Source organism: Aureococcus anophagefferens, assembly GCF_000186865.1.
Source record: "Aureococcus anophagefferens unplaced genomic scaffold AURANscaffold_5, whole genome shotgun sequence".
NCBI classification, from domain to species: Eukaryota; class Pelagophyceae; order Pelagomonadales; family Pelagomonadaceae; genus Aureococcus; species Aureococcus anophagefferens.
In genome coordinates, this window is record NW_008705565.1 from 1,802,352 (window position 1) to 1,820,988 (window position 18,637).

Below are 18,637 nucleotides of genomic sequence, written 5' to 3' on the forward strand. Positions count from 1 at the left end.
CAACTGCGTCGTCCAGGGCCGCAAGTGGCCGTCGAAGCTGTCGAACATGCTCTCCTACTGAGCCGGCGCGTGTTCTAGAGGTCGCGGCGCGCGGCGCCCCTGAGTCCCAGGCCGCGTCGCGTCGCGTAGCTCTCGAGCATCTTAATACTCGCGTAGCCTCGCGCGCGCGCGGGCGCCGTCCCCGGCCCGGCCGCGCGGTCTCTTCTTTCTTGCGCGTCGTCAGGCCCGCCGCTCCCTAGGCGGCCTTGGCCTTCTCCGCGGCGGCCATGTCCTGGTACTTGACCTTGGCGCCGTCGGAGAGCTCCCGCCACTCCTCGCCGAGCTTCGTCATCACCGCGGTGTACTTGAAGCCGGGCCCGAGGGACGCCTTGAGCGTCTCGGTCAGGGCCGGCCGCCGCTCCTGGCAGAAGAGCATGTAGGCCGACAGGGGCCGCTTGGGCTTGGAGGCCTTCTTCTGCTTCGGCGTGAGGATGCCGGCCGCGGCGAGCGCGGCGTCGTAGCGCTCCTTGTCCGCGGCCGCGCGCGCCTTGTAGGAGTCGACGGTGGCCGCGTCGAGGGCGCGCCAGAGCTCGCCGAGCTTCGTCATGACCTTGGTCTGCTTGAACGCCGCGCCCTCGGCCGCCTTGACGGACGCGGTCACCGCCGCGCGCTCGTCGCCGCAGAAGTGCATGTAGGCGCTCAGCGCCGCCTTGATGGGCTCGCCTGCGGGGGCGCGCGCGTCGCCGCGGCGCGGCGCGGGGGCGGCGGCGGGCGCGACGAGGCGCGCGGCCTCGGAAGCGGCAACAGTCGCGGGAAATCTTGGCGCCGGCGCGCGCCGTTCGCGTCGACATACTTGGCGCGCAGCGCGCTATCCAATCGCGGGGCCGCGGGCGCGGTCGCGGGGCACGCCTGGAACGCGAGCGTCGTCGTCGCCGCCAAGGAAAGAGCCACGGCGAGTCGGAGCGCAGGCATCATGCTCTCGCCTTCTCTTCCGCGGCGAGCCGCTCGAGCGTGCACGGCGCCCCTCGTCTCGCCGCGGACGCCGTCCGGAGCCCGCGCTTCTCAAACCCGAGTCGCCCGCAGTCCGGCGCCACGCTCAACTTCAGTTTCACTCGGTTAGTCGGCGGAGAACTCTCGGCGGGTCGCGGCGCGGCGCCTAGTCCATGCGGCCCTTGAGCTGCTTGGACGTGACGCCCTGGGGCGTGAGGACGTGGACCGTCGCGCCCCAGCCGGAGAGCGCGTCGCGGTCGACGGAGGCGAGGAGGCACTGGGAGATGGTCTCGAAGAGCTCGTCGGGCCCCATGTCCGGGCGCCACATCGACTCGCACATGCCGTTGAGGTTGGGCGTGCAGGTGCCGCTGACGACGTAGTCGTCCGTGTAGACCGGCGCGCCGATGAGGTCCATGCCGCAGAGGAAGGGCGAGCCGTCGTCCTTCAGGCCCGCGACGACGGGCTCGACGAAGTACGGCCCGAACCGCTTCTCGTAGAGCATGTGCGACAGGAGCGCCGCGAAGGCCTCGGGTTTCATCACGCGCTCCTCCCGCAGCTCGTAGAGCGCGAGCCTGCGGGGCGGGGGGGCGTCGGGGGGGGAGGGCGCGCGCGCGGGGTCCGCGGAAGGGCGCGCGTCGCTTCGTCGAGCCCGTCGCGCTGGACGCCGGTTCGCGCTTGAATTTCAGCGTGTTCCGCAGCGTCTGCACGTCCGTCGCCAGGCCCGCGAGGCCGACGAAGAGCCGGTCGCTCTGCTTGAACACCTTTTGGAAATCGCAGGACACGGTCTGCTGGCTCAAACCAAAGCGCGTGTCGCTCGCGATGGCGACGCAGTTTTTGCCGGCCATACAGACGATCGCCGCGCCGTTGTGCTGGAGGATCGACATGGTGTCGGGGGCCGGGGTGCGACGCGCGCGGGCCTCTTCCTCGCGTCGACGCGGGCTCGCGGTCGCGGCGCGGCTCTACTACGGCTCGGACACTGGCTCCGCCAGCTCCGCCTTCGCAGGCCGGTCACGGACGGCTCGAGCTCGGGCGCGACGCGGCTCCTCGAGGACCTGAGGCCGGCCGCGCGCGGCTCGAGCCCGGAGTACTTCACGGCGCTGACGACGGAGGCGAGCCGCCTCTTCTTCCTCGCGACGACGTCGGACCTCGGCGACGCGCGGGGCTCGTCGCTCGAGGCGCCCGTCACGCGGCGGCTCTTCGAGTCGGACGGTACGCGCCACGGCACGCGCGTCTACGACCAGACCGAGGCGCTGTTCTACGTGGACGACGAGGTCTTGGACGCGGCCTGGCCCCGGTCCCTGGCGCCGCTGGGCGCCGCGCTCTACTACCCCGCGCGCCGCGGGTCCGGCGACGCGTCGAAGACCGAGCAGGGCACGCCGTGGTGCGGCACGCGCGGGTAGAGCCGCTCGACGTCGACCTCGCCGGCGACGGAGATGGGCCGCGGGATGCCCGCGACCTGGAGCGCGGGCGCCGCGGACAGCGTCGCGGACGCGGTGCCGTAGCCCGCCGCGTTGATGGGCAGGACCCGCACGTAGTACGTCGTACTCGTCGTGAGCTCGTCGCTGGTGTAGGACATGGCCACGGACGCGTCGACGTCGACGGTGCCCTTGTGGGGCGACGCGGAGAGCGAGTTGAAGCTCGACGACGTGTCCCAGTCGACGCGGTGCGACGACACGTCGTCGCCGCCGCCGTCGGCGGGGTACGCGTAGCCGATCGTGAACTTGGACTCGGACGTGATGCCGAGCTCCACGTCGCTGGGCGCGCCGCTCTCCTCGTAGGGCGCGGCGCTCGACGGCGCCGTCGACTGGGGCGTGCCGTAGCCCTTGCCGAGGCAGCCCAGCCCTCGGCGCCGATGTCGACGGCGCCAGCGAGCGTCGCGACGTCGTCGGCGCCCGCGGCGCCAGGCAAGTACCCGCGCAGCAGAGTATCCGAGGCCAACGAATCGGACCCGGCTGACCCGCGCGCAGGTTTCTTGAGCGGCTCATGGGCTGCTCGTACGATGCGAGCGATTCAACATTACTTTTTGCTTTGTTTAACAAAGACAGTAACGTTCATGCTTCCCCTGTCCAGAATGGCTGCCCGTCTTCTCGCAGAGACCTTGCACGTCGTGGACGTGCCGCGGCCGCCGCGGACTCGCGCGACCTTGGCGGCCGCCTTCGACGCGCCGCGGAAGATGCGCGCCTCGTCCGCGGCCGCGTGAAGCTGAACGTCGTGCCCGACGGGTCGAGCAGCGATGCAGCGATTCGACACGCTTCGACACCGTCGCGCCGCTTCGACGGCGGCTCGGCGGCTCCCAGCTCGCACCGGCGGCGCCCGGCGCGCGGTCGGTCGGCTCGGCGCGCGGTCGTCTCGCCGTCGAAATCGAGGCTCTCGATGCGACGATCCACCGGCGGCGCGCGGCGGCCGCCCGCGCCCACCGCGACGCCTCCTGCTCCCCGTCACCGACGTCGCCGAGGAGCACGACCGCATCATCGACAGCGGCGGCTTCGCCGGGCGGGGCGCCGTCAGCTCCGACATCGTGCCCTCTGCCCGCCGCCGGCGCGTCTTCCGCGCGCGCTCCTGGTCTACGCGCACCGCCGCGTCGACTGCATGTCCGTCATCGAGATCGACGTCGACGGCAATAGCAACGTTGGCACGCTGTCGGCGGCCTCCAGCGACGACACGATCGCGTGGTACGCGAACGTCGGGCCCCAGTCCGTCGCCGAGTGCGTCCGCGAAAGGCGCGTGCCGCCTTCGCGAGATCGAGTTCGTCTTCGCGATGCTGGACACGGCGACGTCGACGCGCTCTGGCTGTATGCTCTTGCGACGTGTCGCGACCGCGTGGTACCAGAGCGACGGCTCGCGGCTCCGGACGGAGCGCGTCAGCGCCGCGACGTCCGCGAACCGCGCGGTCGCCGCGCCACCTTGCTGGGACAACTTCCGTGGAGTGCGACGTCGCGATCGCCCAGGACTCCTAGCGAGCCCGCGCCTAAGAGTCGGCCTCGCCCTCGGAGTCGGGGGTGGCCGTGTCGCAGGTGTCGGAGTTGGCGTCCTCACAAATTCCACAGGGCAGCACCCAGGGCACTGATTTTTTGGCCACATTGCCTCAAAGCTCTCGGCGAGCATGGCCACAGGGCGTCGCCCGCGGAAGAAGCAGAGCCGCCAGAAGGGCACCTCTGACACTCATGAAGCGGCGTGGCAGTATCTGCTCGCGGGCGTCGGCGTCGGCGTGAATCATTTGACTCTCGACCTGAAAAATGGTCGAGAGATCATCGAAATGATTCACAATGACCCGGCGCTTCGGCGGCGCCTCTGCGACGAGAACCCGCGCTTCGCGCGCCTTCTCCAGCTCTCGCTCGAGAAGGGCGCGCGGGGCATGATCGCCATAGACCCGGAAGAGTAGGATCCAGAGTCCCGTCGCGGGCGTCGCGCGGCGTCGGGAGACGACGCGCCCGACGCGCCCCGCGATCGTAGGTACGGCGAGGTGGTCGACGCGGCCATGGGCGCCCTCTCCGACTACGTCGGGGCGCTCAAGTTCGCCAACGAGGCGGCCGTCCGGCGCGCCATCGCCTTCGTGAGCGCGCGCGGCGACGCGCCGGGCCTGCTCCGCGTCCTCGACGGCCACCTCAAGGACCGCGTCGCGGAGGAGATGCCCCCGTCCGCGGCCTCGTTCTGCCCCTACGCGGGCATGACGTGGGCCTCCGGGCCGTGGGCTAGGATGGTCGAGCACGAGGACGGCACGAGCGGGGCCACGCTCTTCGGCGAGGGCCTCGCGCTCGTCGCGGCGATGGCGGACGCGGAGATCACGCGCGTGCACGTCCGCGTCGCGGAGCCGAGCTCCAAGCTCGACGCGCTCTTGATCGCGCTACACCCGCGTCCCGCGCCCTCGCCCGCGTCCTACGCGCGCTCTTTTGGACCCTCGCGCGGTCCCGCGCCGCAGGAAGCGGCCATCGGAAGCGCGCTCGGCGTCGGCGAGGGGCACGGGTTTAACGAGGCCCACTGCGGGCCCTGGCGCTACGGCGACAACGTGCCCGCGTGGGTCTTCCTCGCCTGGCTGCTCAAGGTCGAGTACGGCGAGTGGCGCGTCGAGGACGCGAACTCCGGCGCACTTTTTGTCAACTTTTTTTGGTAACCTTCAACTTGACATCTATTTTAACGCAGGTGCTGCGCGATGAGGGGCTGCGCGCGAGCTCGCCGGAGGGCCTCGCGGTCCTCGCGCGGTACGTCGACGCGACGTTCCACCTCGAGAACCCGCGCATCGCCGACGCGGGCGGCGCGCGCGCCGTCACGGTTTCATGTCTGCAGAAGGAGCAGGCCAGCTTCGCCGGCAAGCTCGGCAACAAGGTCAAGTGGGACCTCACGAAGAAGCTGCGGGCGGCCCTGACGGCCGTGGACCTCGTGACCTGCCTGTGCGTGCTCGGCGTGGGCGGCGCCGGCGGCACGTCGTGGCGCTTTGCGCTGTCGAACGCGCTCTGCCAGGCCGTCGACCGCGTCGGCCGCGCCGACGACGCGGCCGCGCGGCGCGCGGTCGCGCAGGTCTACACCATCTTCGAGGTCATCTACGGCGCCGAGGACGTCGCGGCGGCGATGCCCGTGGGCACCTCGGTCGCCGCCGTCTACGCGGCGGCCAAAGAGGCCAGCGGCTACCTCGGCGCGGCGGAGCTCGCGGCGCGGCGCGAGGCGACGCGCGCGGAGCGCAAGGCGGCGCGCGCGGAGGCGGGGCTCGCGGCGCGCGCGGAGCTGAAGACGGAGGACGGCTGCGCGGCGGCCCTGGCGCGCGCGGAGCAGAAGAAGGCGACGGCGGCGCTCGTGACGGAGGACAAGTGCCGCGCCGAGGAGGCGGAGCGCGGCGCCCTGGACCTTGCGGCCGCGGAGCTCGAGGAGTCGGGGTGCGCCGCGCGCGACTCCGCGGCGGCGGCGTGGGCGCGGGAGGAAGCGGCCGTGGAGTCGGAGGCGAAGGTCGCGGCGCTGGAGGCGGCCCTCTGCCGCGCCAAGATCGAGCGGGACGAGGCCACGCGCGAGGCGCGCGAGGCCCGCGACGGCGCGGAGGCGGAGGCCGCGCGCGTGACGGCGGCGTTGAAGGAGAAGGAGCGCGTCAAGGCGCGCACCGCGGAGGCGGCGGAGGCGTCGGCGGAGGCGGCGGGCGCCCAGGCGGTCGCGTGCGCGGAGTTCTACTCCGTCGCGCGGAACGTCGCCCGCGCGCGGAACGTCCTGCGCGACGCCGAAGGCCTGCGGCCGCTGCAGCTTCCGAGAACAGGCGCTCAACTGGACGCTGTGGCGCGGCGGGCCTCGAAGGCGCAGCAGAAGGCCGCCGCGCTGAAGGACGCGTCCGCGGCGGACGTCGCGCGGCGCGCGGCCGCAGCGGACAAGTTCGACTGGCTCTACCGCGTCGACGAAAAAAAGACGTGCGGCTTCTTCGCCAAGTCCGGCGACGGCCTGTGGATTCCCTTTGCCACGAGCGCCGCGCTCGTCAAGGACGCGGCCTTCGTCGCGGCGGCGCCGTTCTTGGCAAACAAGGCCCCCGAGACAGCCTTGAGCAACGTGAGCAACGTTCTTAAGGGCCGCATGGAGGCGAAGGGCCCCGTCGAGCTCTGCTACTGGCCGCCGGAGGAGGCGACGGACGCGCTCATCGAGCTCGCCAACCGCGTGTTCCCGCGCAAGCCCACGAAGCGCCTCGCGGAGACCGCGGCGGCGGCTCCCGCGGCGGCGGCGCCGTCTTCGCCCGCGCGCTCGTCCTCGCAGGCGAACGTCGTCCGCTCCGATTCCGCGCGCAAGGCGAGGCGCTCGGGCCGGGGCCGCGGCGGCTAGGAGAGCGGGTGGCGCTCTCCGTAATCGAGGTGGAGCGGGTGGTGCTCTCCGTAACGCCCCTCTACGCGTAAGGACTGCAACGTCGATTCAACGTTAAAGGCTCGCTCAATCCTTGCCACACAAAGGGATCGAGGTGAACTCGAGCGCAATGGCTGTGTGGTAATTGAGCTGCGTGGCGCCGCCTAGCGACCTGCCAAACGATGCGCTGCCTACGCGCCAGCCTCCTCTACAACTACGTCTTCGCCGTCGACTACACGCACGACTGGCTGCTGGAGCGCGCAGCCTAGCGCAGCCAAAACCCATGCGCTGGCTGCACACCAGCCTCCTCTACTCCTGCGTCCTAGCTGTCGACTACACGCACGACTGGCCCCTCTACCGCGCGGCCTTTGGGAGCTGCAACAAGCAGGACAAGCCCCAGCCGCTGTGGCCGGTCATCGGCGCGGCGGCGCCGCAGCTGTGGCTGTGGACCGGCGACGCCGTCTACGCGCACGGCTCGGCGGCGGCCCTCGCGCGCGCCGTCGACCGCCAGCGGCGCAACGCGAACTACAGCGCGTTCGCGAAGGGCGTCGTCGTCGACGGCGCGTGGGACGACCACGACCTCGGCGTCAACGACGCCGGGCGCGGCGTCGCCGAGCTCGCGGCGCGGCGGCGCGCCTACGTCGAACTCTTCGACGACGCGGCGCGGCGCCGCGAGCGCGCCGAGGAGCGCCGCGGCGTCTACGGCTCGCGGCGCTTCGGCCCGCCGGGCCGCCGCGCGACCGTGCTCCTCCTCGACACGCGGTCCTTCCGCGACGACTACCTGCTGCCGTCGTGGAACGTCGGGTCCTGGTGCTTCGGCATCCCCGTCCTCGGGCGCCTCGCGCCGCTCGCGGCCGCGGCGCTCCGCCTCGTCTCGGGGCTGCTCGACCTGCCGCGGCGCGCGGACTTCGGCGGCGACGTCTTAGGCGAGGCCCAGTGGGCCTGGCTCGAGCGGGAGCTGCTGGACGCGCGCGACTCGTCCTTCGTCGTCGTCGCGTCGTCGGTCCAGGTGCTCACGTCGAACCCGACGTTCGAGTCGTGGGCGCACTTCCCGAAAGCGAAGCGGCGGCTGCTGGCGCTGCTCTACGCGACGAACGCGTCCGGCGTCGCGCTCCTCTCGGGCGACGTGCACCACGCGGAGGTCGCCGCGCCGGCGCCGGGGCCCGTCTGCGGCGACGTCGTCGAGGTCACGTCGTCGGGGCTCACGCACGCGATGAGCACGTCGGCCGTGACGAAGCTGCTCTTTCCGCCGCTCCTGCGCTACTTCCACGCGCACCGCCCGGAGCCCGGCGCCTACTACGCGGACCCGAACTTCGGCCGGCTCGACTTCGACTGGGAGGCGCGGACGATGACCGTGTCCGCGCGCGACGGCGACGGCGCGGCGGTCCTCGCCGCGGAGGTGCGCGCCTGCCGCGCGCGGCCGCCGGCGGCTCCGCGGCGCCCCGGGGGCGAGCTGTGACGTTGTTTTTAAAATCCGCGGGCGAGCTGTAACGCCGTTAAAACTAGATCTCATCGTCGTCGTCGCGCGGGTCCGCGTCGGGCCTCGCGTCGAGGCTCGCGTCGACCCAGTCCGTCGGCGCGTGGAACGGGTCGCCGGCGTCGCCGCCGTGGACGGCGGCGAAGGCCGCGGCGCACTTGGCCCGCGGCGACGCCGCCGCGAGCACGGCGGCCACGTCGCCGTCGCCGAGGCGGAGGTCGCCGCGCAGCGTCGCCGCGACGTCCGGATCCCAGCGGAACGGGCAGTCGTGGACCGCGCCCGGCGCGCCGTGCGGCTGGCCCCGCCGGGCGATCATGGTGGCGCATTTCGCCGGCGCGTAGGCCGTGAGGCCGCCCTCGAGGCCGTAGGCGTGGCGCACGCGGTAGGCCGCGTCCCTGGGCCTCCGCGGCAGCTCGGCCTCGAAGAGCGCGACGACGAGCTCGGGAGGCGCGCCCAGCGCCCGCAGGAAGCAGGTGTACTGGAAGCGCGCGTCGTGCTTGAGGTGGTGGGCGGCGCGGACCTCGCGCGTCATGCGCGCGAAGCACGGCGGGAGCCGCCCGGCGTCGCGCGCGGCGAAGACGTCCTCGGGCGCCGCGAGCCGCAGGCGCCCGCCGGACCGGCGGCGCCGCGCGGCGGCGGCGGCGGCGTCGAGGACGGCGGCGGCGACGCCCGTCTCGCGCTCGATGTCGTCGCTCGCGAACGCCGCCGCGCGCCGCAGCGCCGCGCCGAGCTTCCGTCGGAACCGCGCGACGGCGATCGCGCGCAGCGTCCGCGCGTCGCCGAAGACCGCGGCGCCCCGGACGAAGACGACCGCGCCGACGGCGCCGGCGCAGTCGCGGAGGAAGGACGCGTCGGCCCGGGCCTCGCGCCACGACGCCGCCCGCGGAAAGCGCCGCGAGAGGTACGCGCGCGCGGCCGCCGTCGCGGCGCGCGTCGACGGCGCCGCGTTCCCGGCGGCCGCGGCGGCGTCGAGGCGCGTCCGGCCCCGCGCGAGCCGCCGCCGGTAGCGCGCGGTCTCGCGGTCGAGGAAGAACCGGGCGACGGAGCGCCGCGCGCCGGCGACGGGCCCGCACGCGACCGCGAGGCGCGCGGCGAAGTGCGCGACGGCGTCGAGGCCGTCGCCGTCGTCGTCGTAGCGCGCGGCGACGGCGGCCTCGAGGTCGTCGCGCCGCACCTCCGCCGTCGGGCACCAGTCGTACTCCCAGGGCCCGTCGTCGTCGCTGTCCTCGTCGTCGGCCAGTTCTTCCGGCAGGTCCGGGAGCGAAGCTTCCTGTTTCAGCGCTTCGTGCTTCTCTGCGAGCGCCGCGTCGCCGATGGAGCGAGCGATGGACTGTAGGAAAGACGAGGGTTCCATCGAGCCGACGCTCGCGCTCGTCGGCGCGCTGTTCGCGGCGGTGGCGGACCGGTCCTTGCCTTGCCCGAGCGCTCCGGCGTCCGTGGTAAACTTTATCGAGGAGCTAAGACGACTGTTCCATCGAGCCGACGCTCGCGCTCGTCGGCGCGCTGTTCGCGGCGGTGGCGGACCGGTCCTTGCCTTGCCCGAGCGCTCCGGCGTCGTGGAAAAACTTTATCGAGGAGCTTCAAGGTGCAGCCTCATGGTGAATTGGGACCTACGCTGCCCCGTCAGGCGGAATACCATCGGCGCGGGCGCGATGGAGCTGAAGGAAGACGACAAGCTGAAGACCCCGCACGCCATCGAGGCGGCGGCGGAGGTCGAGGCGGCGCGACGAAGTTTCAAGAAGAAGGCGAACCGCAACTCCGTGATCAAGCGCCTCGAAGCAGCGTCGTCGTCCGGCGTCGACGCCGTGTCGCTCCTGCTCGTGCGCCGCCCGAAGGCGGTCATCTTCGGCGTCATCTTCCTCACCATCCTGGGCGTCGGCGTCACCGTGGCCTGCAACTTCTCGCTGTCGAAGCCGACGGAGTACGACTGGGAGGTGCCCGACGACAAGTTCACGCTGCTGCGCGACATGATCGAGGACGCGAGCGACGAGACGGACGAGGCCGCGGCGCTGCGCGTGCGCGGCGACGCGACCTTCCCCTTCTACTTCATGTACGACGCCGAGCCCAAGTTCCGCGACACGTGCGACGGCCCCGCGGGCATTTTGACGGCGCGGAACGTGCAGGCCATGTGCGAGGCCGAGCGCGTGTTCACGGGCCTGGACAAATACCAGGACTACTGCGTGTTGGACACGGCCGGAGCGTGCACGCCGCTGGCCTACAGCGTGCTCCGGGTCTTCTACGACGGCGACGGCGCGGCGCGCTGCCCGCTGCTGAACCAATCGGCCGTCGACGCGGGCTGGGCGACCATGCGGGACCACGAGGCGGCCTACCTCTTCTTCGTCGACGCGGGCGCCTTCGAGCGCGGGTTCCCCTGCCGCGCGCGGAGCATCGTCTACACGGGGAGCCCCTTGGCGGGGTACGAGAACCTCGCGAAGCGCAACGACAACCAGTACTGGCGCGCGGCGAACGAGCTCGGCGCGGAGGCCGAGGCGGACCTCTGGGACCACTACCACATGGAGGGCCACTTCCTCAAGTCGCCCTACGACGAGCGCGCGCGCGCGGGCGCGAGCGGCGAGAAGATGTCGGTGCTCTGGTTCTCGCCGCTCGTCGAGAGCTTCGAGTGGACGCGCCTGACGACGGAGGACTTCATGGTCGCCTTCGGGTCCGTGCTCTTCGTCTGGCTCTACATCTCGAAGCACACGGGGAGCTTATTCGTGGGCAGCATGGCCATGCTCCAGATCACGATGTCGCTGCCGCTGTCCCTGTTCTTTTATCGGTGCGTCTTCTGGATCCGCTACTTCTCGTCCATGCAGATGCTCGTCATCTTCGTCATCCTGGGCGTCGGCGCCGACGACGTCTTCGTCTTCAGCGACGCCTGGCACCAGGCCGCGCCCATCGCGGGCGACCGGCCGCCGGCGGGCGACGGCGCCGCGACGGAGGCGTACCTCCACCGGCGGCTCAAGTACGCCTACGTCCGCGCGCTCCAGAGCATGATGAACACGTCCTTCACGACGGCCGTGGCCTTCCTCGCCACGGGCGTCCACCCCGTCATGCCCATCTCGACGTTCGGCATCTACGCCGCGGTCTGCGTCTTGGTGAACTACGCCCTGGCGATGACGTTCACGCCGGCGATCCTCGTCGTCCAGGACCGCCTGGAGCAGGCCCGCTGGTGCTGCTGGGGCAAGGCGCGGTGCCGGAACGACGCGGCGGACGCGGACCCGGCGCGCCACGAGGGCGGCCGGGCCGTGGAGGCGTACCTGCGGGTCATGGAGGCCGGCGCGCCGCGGAAGCCCGTCGCCTGGGTCCTCGTGGCCGTGCTCGCGGCGTTGTCCGGCGCGGCGGCCTCCTTCGCGAGCCGCCTCGAGCCGCCCGCGAAGCCGGAGAAGTGGTTTCGGTCCACGCACATGTTCCAGCAGGCCTTCGACCTCAGCGACGGCGCCTACGGGACCAACGAGGACAGGTACTACCACGCGCTCCATTTCGTCTTCGGCATGGACACGCTCGTGCGGAGGAATTTCGATATCTACGTGCCCGAGCGGCGGCGGGGCCGCGTGCGCTACGCGGCGGGCTTCGACCTGTCGCCCGCGGCGTCGCAGGACGCGATTTTAGCGTCCTGCGACCTCGTCGAAAACTTCCCGTGCTCGTCGGGCGCCTGCGAGTTCGGGTTGTTGGCGCGGCCGAACACGACGCTCTGCTTCATGCGCGAGTTTCAGCGGTGGCACGGCGGCGCGTACGGCGCGTCGACCTACGGCCTCAACAAGACGACGTTCGACGCGCGGCTCCGCGTCTTCCGGGACACGACGGCCCCGGAGAACGCGGACCTCTACAGCTCCTGGTCCGACGTCATCGGCTACGTCGACGGCGAGCTGCGCTACGCGCGCGTCGACGCGCGCGTGTCCATGGACAACCTCGCGCCCGTCTCCGACAAGAAGGACTGCCTCGAGCGGTCGAACGCGCTGTTGAGCGACGTCCGCGCGCTCGCGCGGGGCGTCGACGGTTTGCCGAAGGTCTTCCAGTTCTCGCGGGCCTGGCTCTGGTTCGAGTCGGCGTCCCGCGGTCGACGACCGACGAGAGATTCGGGGTGAGAAATCGTCACCGGCATGCGTTGTAGGTATAAATGCCAGATCGCGCTCGTCCACGGGCTCCTGGTCGGCATCTCCATCGCGTTCCCCGTCGCGTTCGTCGTGCTCGCGGTGGCGACGCAGAACGTCGTGCTGGCGCTCTTCGCCATCACGTGCATCGGCTGCATCGTCGCGGGCGTGCTCGGGCTGTGCTTCCTCTGCGGGTGGTCCCTGGGCATCCGGGAGAGCGTCGCGGGCGTCATCGTCATCGGCCTCGCGGTCGACTACACGATCCACCTCGGGCACATGTACGACCACGGCCGCATCCACGAGAACCTGGCGACGCGCGAGGACCGGACGAAGTACGCCATGCGCAAGATGGGCCACACGGTCTTCGCGGGCGCGATCACGACGGCGGGCTCCGCGTCGCTCATGCTGCTGTGCCAGCTCACGTTCTTCGTGCAGATGGCGCTGCTCATCGTCTTCACCATCTCCTTCTCCATCTTCATGGCGCTGCTCTTCTTCGTGCCCCTGCTCTGGGCCTTCGGGCCCCAGGGCGACCAGGGCAACCTCCTCCACATCTGGACGTCGCTCCGCGCGCGGTGGGACCGCCGCGGCCCCGACGTCGGCTCGCTCTTCCTGCCGGACGACGAGCCCGACGACGACGCGGCCGAGTCCAAGGAGGACACGGCCGTCGTGCCGTCCGGGGACACGGCGCTCTAACGGACCTTTGCTGCTGGTTTAAAAGCCTGCAACCCGACTGCAAGGAGCCCATGCTGCCGCGCGCGTTCGGCGAGGATCCTAGGAGCCTCGTGCCTCCGGTCCTCCGCTTGCCTCTTGCGGGATGACGAGCCTGGAGCAGCCCGCGGCGCCCGCGAAGCACTCCGTGCTCATGATCGCCGAGGACCTGCCCTGCGGCGGGAAGACGCTCAAGGCGACGCTGCCCGCGGGCAAGGCCTGCGGCGCGTCGACGCTTTTGAAGCTCTTCGCGAAGCGCTTCGCGCTCGACTGGGCCGCGCTGGCCCTGCGCCCGCCCGAGGGCGCGCTGCTCCTGGCGGGGGACCGCGTCGTCTTCGGCGACGAGCTCTCCGTCTTCACGGTCGTCCTCGCGCCCGCGCCCGAGGCCGCGGAGCCCCTGAGCGCGCACGCGACCGTCGCCGTCTACGACGGCGCGGCGGGCGGCCGGGCGACGTTCCGCGTCGCGCGCTACCTGCGCTACGCCGCCGTCGCGCCGCACCACGCCGAGGGGCTGCAGGAGACGTTCGCCTTCGACGTCGCGGCCGCGGACGCGCAGACTCGGGAGCTCGCGGACGAGACGACGGCCGCGCTGAGCGCCGTCGTCGCCGCGATCCCGGCCGGGGCGCGCGTCGAGCTCGAGTGGGTCCAGCTCGCCATGCCCGGGCGGCCGCGGCGCGTCGTCCGCCAGGTGCAGAAGCTCGAGGCGCTGACCGAGGCCGCGGAGGCGGCGCTCGCGAAGCGGTACCCGGCGCCGCGGCTCATGATGCGCAAGGAGGAGGTCGCCAAGGGCGCCGTCTTCGAGCTCGAGGGCTGCACCTGCGCGGCGTGCGTCCCGCCGCCCGTCTGCGTGCCCTGCGCGCCGGATAACCTCATACGTTAGACGCCCTGCGCGCTCGCCGTCGGGCCCGTCGCCGCGTCCGCGGCGTACGTTCGCTCTCGGTGCGCGCCGAGGCAGGCGCGGCCGCAGTAGACGAAGTCGTACTTGCCGTAGTGCTCGCCGCGCTTCACCTCGAACGTCGCCCCGCAGAGCGTGCACCGCAGCGTGACCGTGTCCACCTTGGGCTTCTTCGGCTTCTTCGCCCAGGCGAGCGCCGGCGCCGCGGACCGGAAGCAGTCGGCCGGCGCCCGCGCCTCGTTCGCCGCGTGCGCGTAGCCGAACCCCCCAAAGGCCGCGAGCTGCGTGCGATGGCGGACGCCCGTGGCGACGCAGCAGCGCCGCGCGTCGAGCGCGGACGCGTCCGGGCTCGCCGCTCCCTCGAACGGCCGGCCGAAGCCGTCGACGAGCACGGCGTGGGTCCCGTCGCCGGCGGCGAGCAGGTCGGCCGCGAACTCGCCGCGGCGCAAGATGGTCCGGCAGCCCGCGCACGCCGCCAGCGCCGCGTCCGCGCGCCGCCGCGCGACCGCGCCGTCGCGACACGGCGGGAGGCTGACGACTAGCGGCGCGCCCGTCGACGCGGCGGCGGCGGCGGCGGCGCGGAGGTAGAAGGCGTCGAGGTCCGTCAGATCGACGGACGGCGCGCCGGCCGCGGCGCGAAACTCGGGCCGCACGGGCCCGACGAAGGCCGCGCGCGGCGCCGCGGGCGCGCCCGCGGAGAAATGGCGCGCCGCGTCGGGCCGCACGGCGACGCCGACGACGAGCTCCCGCTTGAGCGCGGCCGCCGCGTCGCGGTCGCCGTAGGGCTTCGCCGCCGCGGCCTCGACGTCCGCGCGCGCGAGCGACGCGCCAAAGGCCAGGAAGACGTCGTCGCCGAGGCGCGCCGCGCAGCGCACGAGGCCGTCCACGTCCCGGCCCTCGTCGACGGTGGTCGCCTCGCAGACGACGCAGGCGCCGCCGCCGAGGCGCGCCGCGGCGCTCGCGAGCTCGTCGAGCTCCCGCGCGGCCGCGTCCGCGCTGTCGAGCACGAGGTTCTCGCCGCTGCAGAGCGGGTCCAGGCGGATCGCGCCGAGGTGCTCCATCGCGACGCGCACGTCGCCGGGCGCGCGCGCGGCCACCGGCCCGTTGCACGGGAAGCGGGCGGCGTCCCAGTCCAAGGGCGCGTCGCGGAGGTCGCAGAGCACGTGGTCGAAGCAGACGAGCGACACGCGCGCCGCGTCCGCTGCCTCTATCGGCGGCCTGGCGACGACGTTGATCATGACTCCGACGATTTTACCACAAGCTTAGTCCATCGGCCCGAGGTAATCACATTCAACATCAACTACGATCTTCACGAGCGGTTGGGCAGCATACAAACTCATCTTACAAACTCCGATCGGTTGCGGACTCGGTCGTCGTCGACGCCCCACTCATTTTTTTCGCACCATGCTCCGGCTCCTCGCGCTCGTCGCTGCCGCGTCGTCGGCGGACGTGCGGTCGAAGATGATCATCGAGAACACGGGCGACGAGGACTTGGCCATGTACTACATGGGGTCCATCAACGACGGCGACATGTCCATGTGGGACGGCAGCGAGCACTTCAACGCCATCATCGAGCCCGGGTCCAAGGCCGCCCGCTACGTGAGCTTCAACGACTCCTTCGCCCTGCGCTCCGGCGACATGAAGTGGCGCAACCGGCTGTCGCTCTACCAGAACGAGGACGAGCACCCGTACAAGATCAGCTTCCACAACGTCATGGTCGACGAGGAGCAGCAGCCCGTGGAGCTCAAGCACCACGACGAGGGCTACATCTGGATCGACCCGAACCACCACGTGACCCACAGCGCGGTCGGCGGCCACACGTTCTACATGCGCGACAAGCAGAGCAAGGACCGGTTCTCCGTGTCCATCCACGAGCTCGACGCCCAGGAGCTCGGCGAGCTCTAGGCGCCGGCGGACGTAACCGGTGTTAGGAGCCGGCGGACGTAGCCAGGTTAGGCCGCGCAGAGCCACGCGTCGAGGCCCGCGACGGTCGCCGTCGTTTCCGGCGCGTCCGCGCGCGCCAACGCCGCGGCGAGCTTCGCGTACGTCGCGAGGGCCTCCTCCGTGCCGGGCCCGCCCAACACGCGGAGCGCCGCGGCGACGGGGTCCGCGTCCTCGACGACCGCCTCCGGCGCGGGCGCGGGCGCCGAAGCCTCCTCCGGGGGCGGCGCGTCGTCTTCCGGCGCCGCGAGCTCGTCCGCGAGGTCCGGCCGGCAGAGCGCGGCGACGGCGCGCGCGGCGAGCTCGTCGAGCGTCGCGTGCTCCTCGCTGCTCAGCGGCGGCCGCTCGCTCTCCGGCGCCTCGCGGCGCGCGCCCGCGACGGCCGCCATCTGCGCCGCGGCCTTGGAGAACTGCGCGGCGCGCGCGCCGCCGCCGGGCCCCGCGCCGCCCGCGCGCGGCGACGACCCGCCGCCGCCGGCCCCGGGCCCGCCGCCGGCGCCGCCGCCGCCGCCGCCCCGGGGGTCGCCGCGCGGCGGCGCGGGCGCCTCCGGCGGCGGCGGGCCCGGGCCGCCGCGCCGCGGCGCCGCGGCGCGCGGCGACGGCGGATATCTCAGGAGCAGGCGCGCGAAGGTCGCGTCCATGCGGCCCGCGACCTCCTGCATGAGCGCCAGGTCTCCCGCGGCGTCCGGGCCCTTGACCTCCGCCGCCGCCGGGTCCGGCGCCGCGTCCCCGGCGTTGCTTTCGTCGTCGTCGTCGTCGTCTTCGTCGTCGTCCTCGTCCTCGCTGCCGCTCTCTTCATCTTCTTCCTCGCTGCCGCTGCCGCTCTCCTCGTCGAGGCTGCTCTCATCCGCGTCGGACATGGTTCGCCTTCTGGGGCTGCCTGCGGTCCGGCGTGCTGTGCGTGCCCGTCTACCCGCCCGACCCGTCGAAGATGCAAAAGGCCGTCGACAAGATGGACGTCGTCCGGGCGGCGTGCGGCGCGAGGGTCTGCCACCACGACACCGCCGTAAAACCGAACGCTGCCCGGTTTTTGCGCGCTTGCCGAACCTCAACCAAATGGATTGTTGAAGCGAATGGCATCGATGCGAGGCTCCTCGCTTCGACGCGCTCGCTGCTGATCAATTTCGCGTCTGCGTGCACGCTAAGCCCCCGCGGCCCTCTCTGGTGACCCCCGACGCCCCCGGGCCCCCGCCGACGTCCTCCGCGCGCCCATGGCTCTGCCGCCGCCGCTCGAGGCCCCCGGCGAGCTGCCCGTGTCGCCGGGGTCGCCGCGGCCGAGCTCCCCCCGCGCGGCGACCATGTTCGACGGCCTCGTGGCCGTGGACGACGCCTGCGACGACGGGTCGGCCTACGCCGTCGGCGAGGGCGTGCTCGCCCTGAACGAGGGCGTCTGGTACCCGTCCACGATCGCGGCGGTGTCGTCGCGGTCCCGCAAGCGCGTCGCCGTGCCCATCTACAAGGTGCACTACGACGGCTGGGCGCCGCGCTGGGACGAGTGGGTCGAGCTCGGCGACGGCAAGGTGCGGCGGCGCACGGCCGCGCACCTCGAGGCCGCGCGCGAGAGCCTGCGCGTCGCGGAGGCCGAGGAGGCCGAGGAGCGCGCCGCGAAGCGGCGCAAGTCCGAGGAGGCGAAGCGCCGGAGCAGCGGCGGCGCCAAGGGCGCCGGGAGCCGCGTGTCCCACCCGCCCTACGCCGAGCTCGTGTCGCGCGCGCTCTACGAGCTCCGGGACAAGGGCGGCGCGTCGCCCGCGGCCGTCGCCAAGTGGGTGCTGGCCAACTACCCCGTGCACGAGACCAAGTACAAGTCGAGCGTCGCGGCGGCGCTGAAGGGCCTCGTGGCCGCGGGCAAGCTCGTCAAGGTCAAGAACTCCTACAAGTTCACGGCCAAGGAGCAGCGGCTAAGGGAGGCGAAAGCTACCGGCCTTCCCGTGCTCCCGCCGCCGCGCAAGGAGCGCGAGCTGGCCGTCGACGACCTCGTGCTCGAGGAGCAGTTAAGGAGTCAGGGCATCGCCATCCCGAAGCGGCCCGAGCCGACGGCGCTGGAGCTCGTCTGCCCCGGCGAGTGCGCCGCGGACCTCTTCGCCGTCGCCGAGTTCTGCCGCCAGTTCGACGGCATTTTGTTCGGCCCGTCGCGGGGGTCGCGGGTGTTGGGCGTCTCGGAGCTCGACGCCGCTTTAGGCTGCCTCCCGGGCGCCGAGACGCCGCCGCTGCTCGAGCGCCTCGCGCTCTGCCTGCTCCGCGTCGTCTGCGGCCGCGACCCGGCGTCGGGCGCGCCGGACGCGGCCTTCGCTTTGGAGGCGGAGCAGCTCCTCTTCGTGGGCCACGCCCAGAACCGGCGCATCTGGGGCCACGTGCTCAACGCGCTGACCTGGCCCGACGTGCTCCGGCGGCACCTCGGCGCCGAGCGCCGCTACCGCCGGCGCCTCGCGGACGCGTACCCGTCGGCGCTCGGCAGGCCCGCGCGGCCCGCGTGGGTCCACCCGTCGGTCCTCGAGGCCGACGCGGCCAAACAGGCGCGGGACGAGGCCGAACGGCGGCGCGTCGCCGACGAGGCGGCGAAGAAGGCGCGGGACGAGGCCGAGGCCGCGGCGGCGGCCGCGCGGCGCCGCGCGGACGACGACCGCCGCGCGGCGGAGCAGGCCGCGCTCCAGCGCCAGCAGGCCGCCGCGGCCCAGGCCGCGCTCGCGCTCAACGGCGGGTTGCTGCCGCCGATGACCGTCTACCCGCCGGGCTTCCCGGGCCAGCCCTTCG

General features: G+C 72.5%; 2 protein-coding genes across 2 annotated transcripts; one reads left to right on the forward strand and one right to left on the reverse strand.

Moving 5' to 3' along the window:
• Window positions 1-128: 128 nt before the first annotated feature.
• On the reverse strand, window positions 129-3,486 carry AURANDRAFT_71184 (hypothetical protein; the record flags this gene model as incomplete). The annotated part of the gene is made up of 5 exons (XM_009036935.1): window positions 129-688; window positions 1,172-1,541; window positions 1,633-1,838; window positions 2,333-2,811; window positions 3,387-3,486. The coding sequence occupies 5 exons, from the start codon at window positions 3,484-3,486 to the stop codon at window positions 236-238; spliced, it is 1,608 nt and encodes a 535-aa protein (XP_009035183.1).
• A 961-nt stretch (window positions 3,487-4,447) lies between these two features.
• AURANDRAFT_62704 (hypothetical protein) lies at window positions 4,448-13,930 on the forward strand (the record flags this gene model as incomplete). The annotated part of the gene is made up of 7 exons (XM_009036714.1): window positions 4,448-5,062; window positions 5,110-6,662; window positions 7,078-8,173; window positions 8,281-8,342; window positions 9,879-12,287; window positions 12,363-13,008; window positions 13,175-13,930. The coding sequence occupies 7 exons, from the start codon at window positions 4,448-4,450 to the stop codon at window positions 13,928-13,930; spliced, it is 7,137 nt and encodes a 2,378-aa protein (XP_009034962.1).
• Between the last annotated feature and the right edge of the window lie 4,707 nt (window positions 13,931-18,637).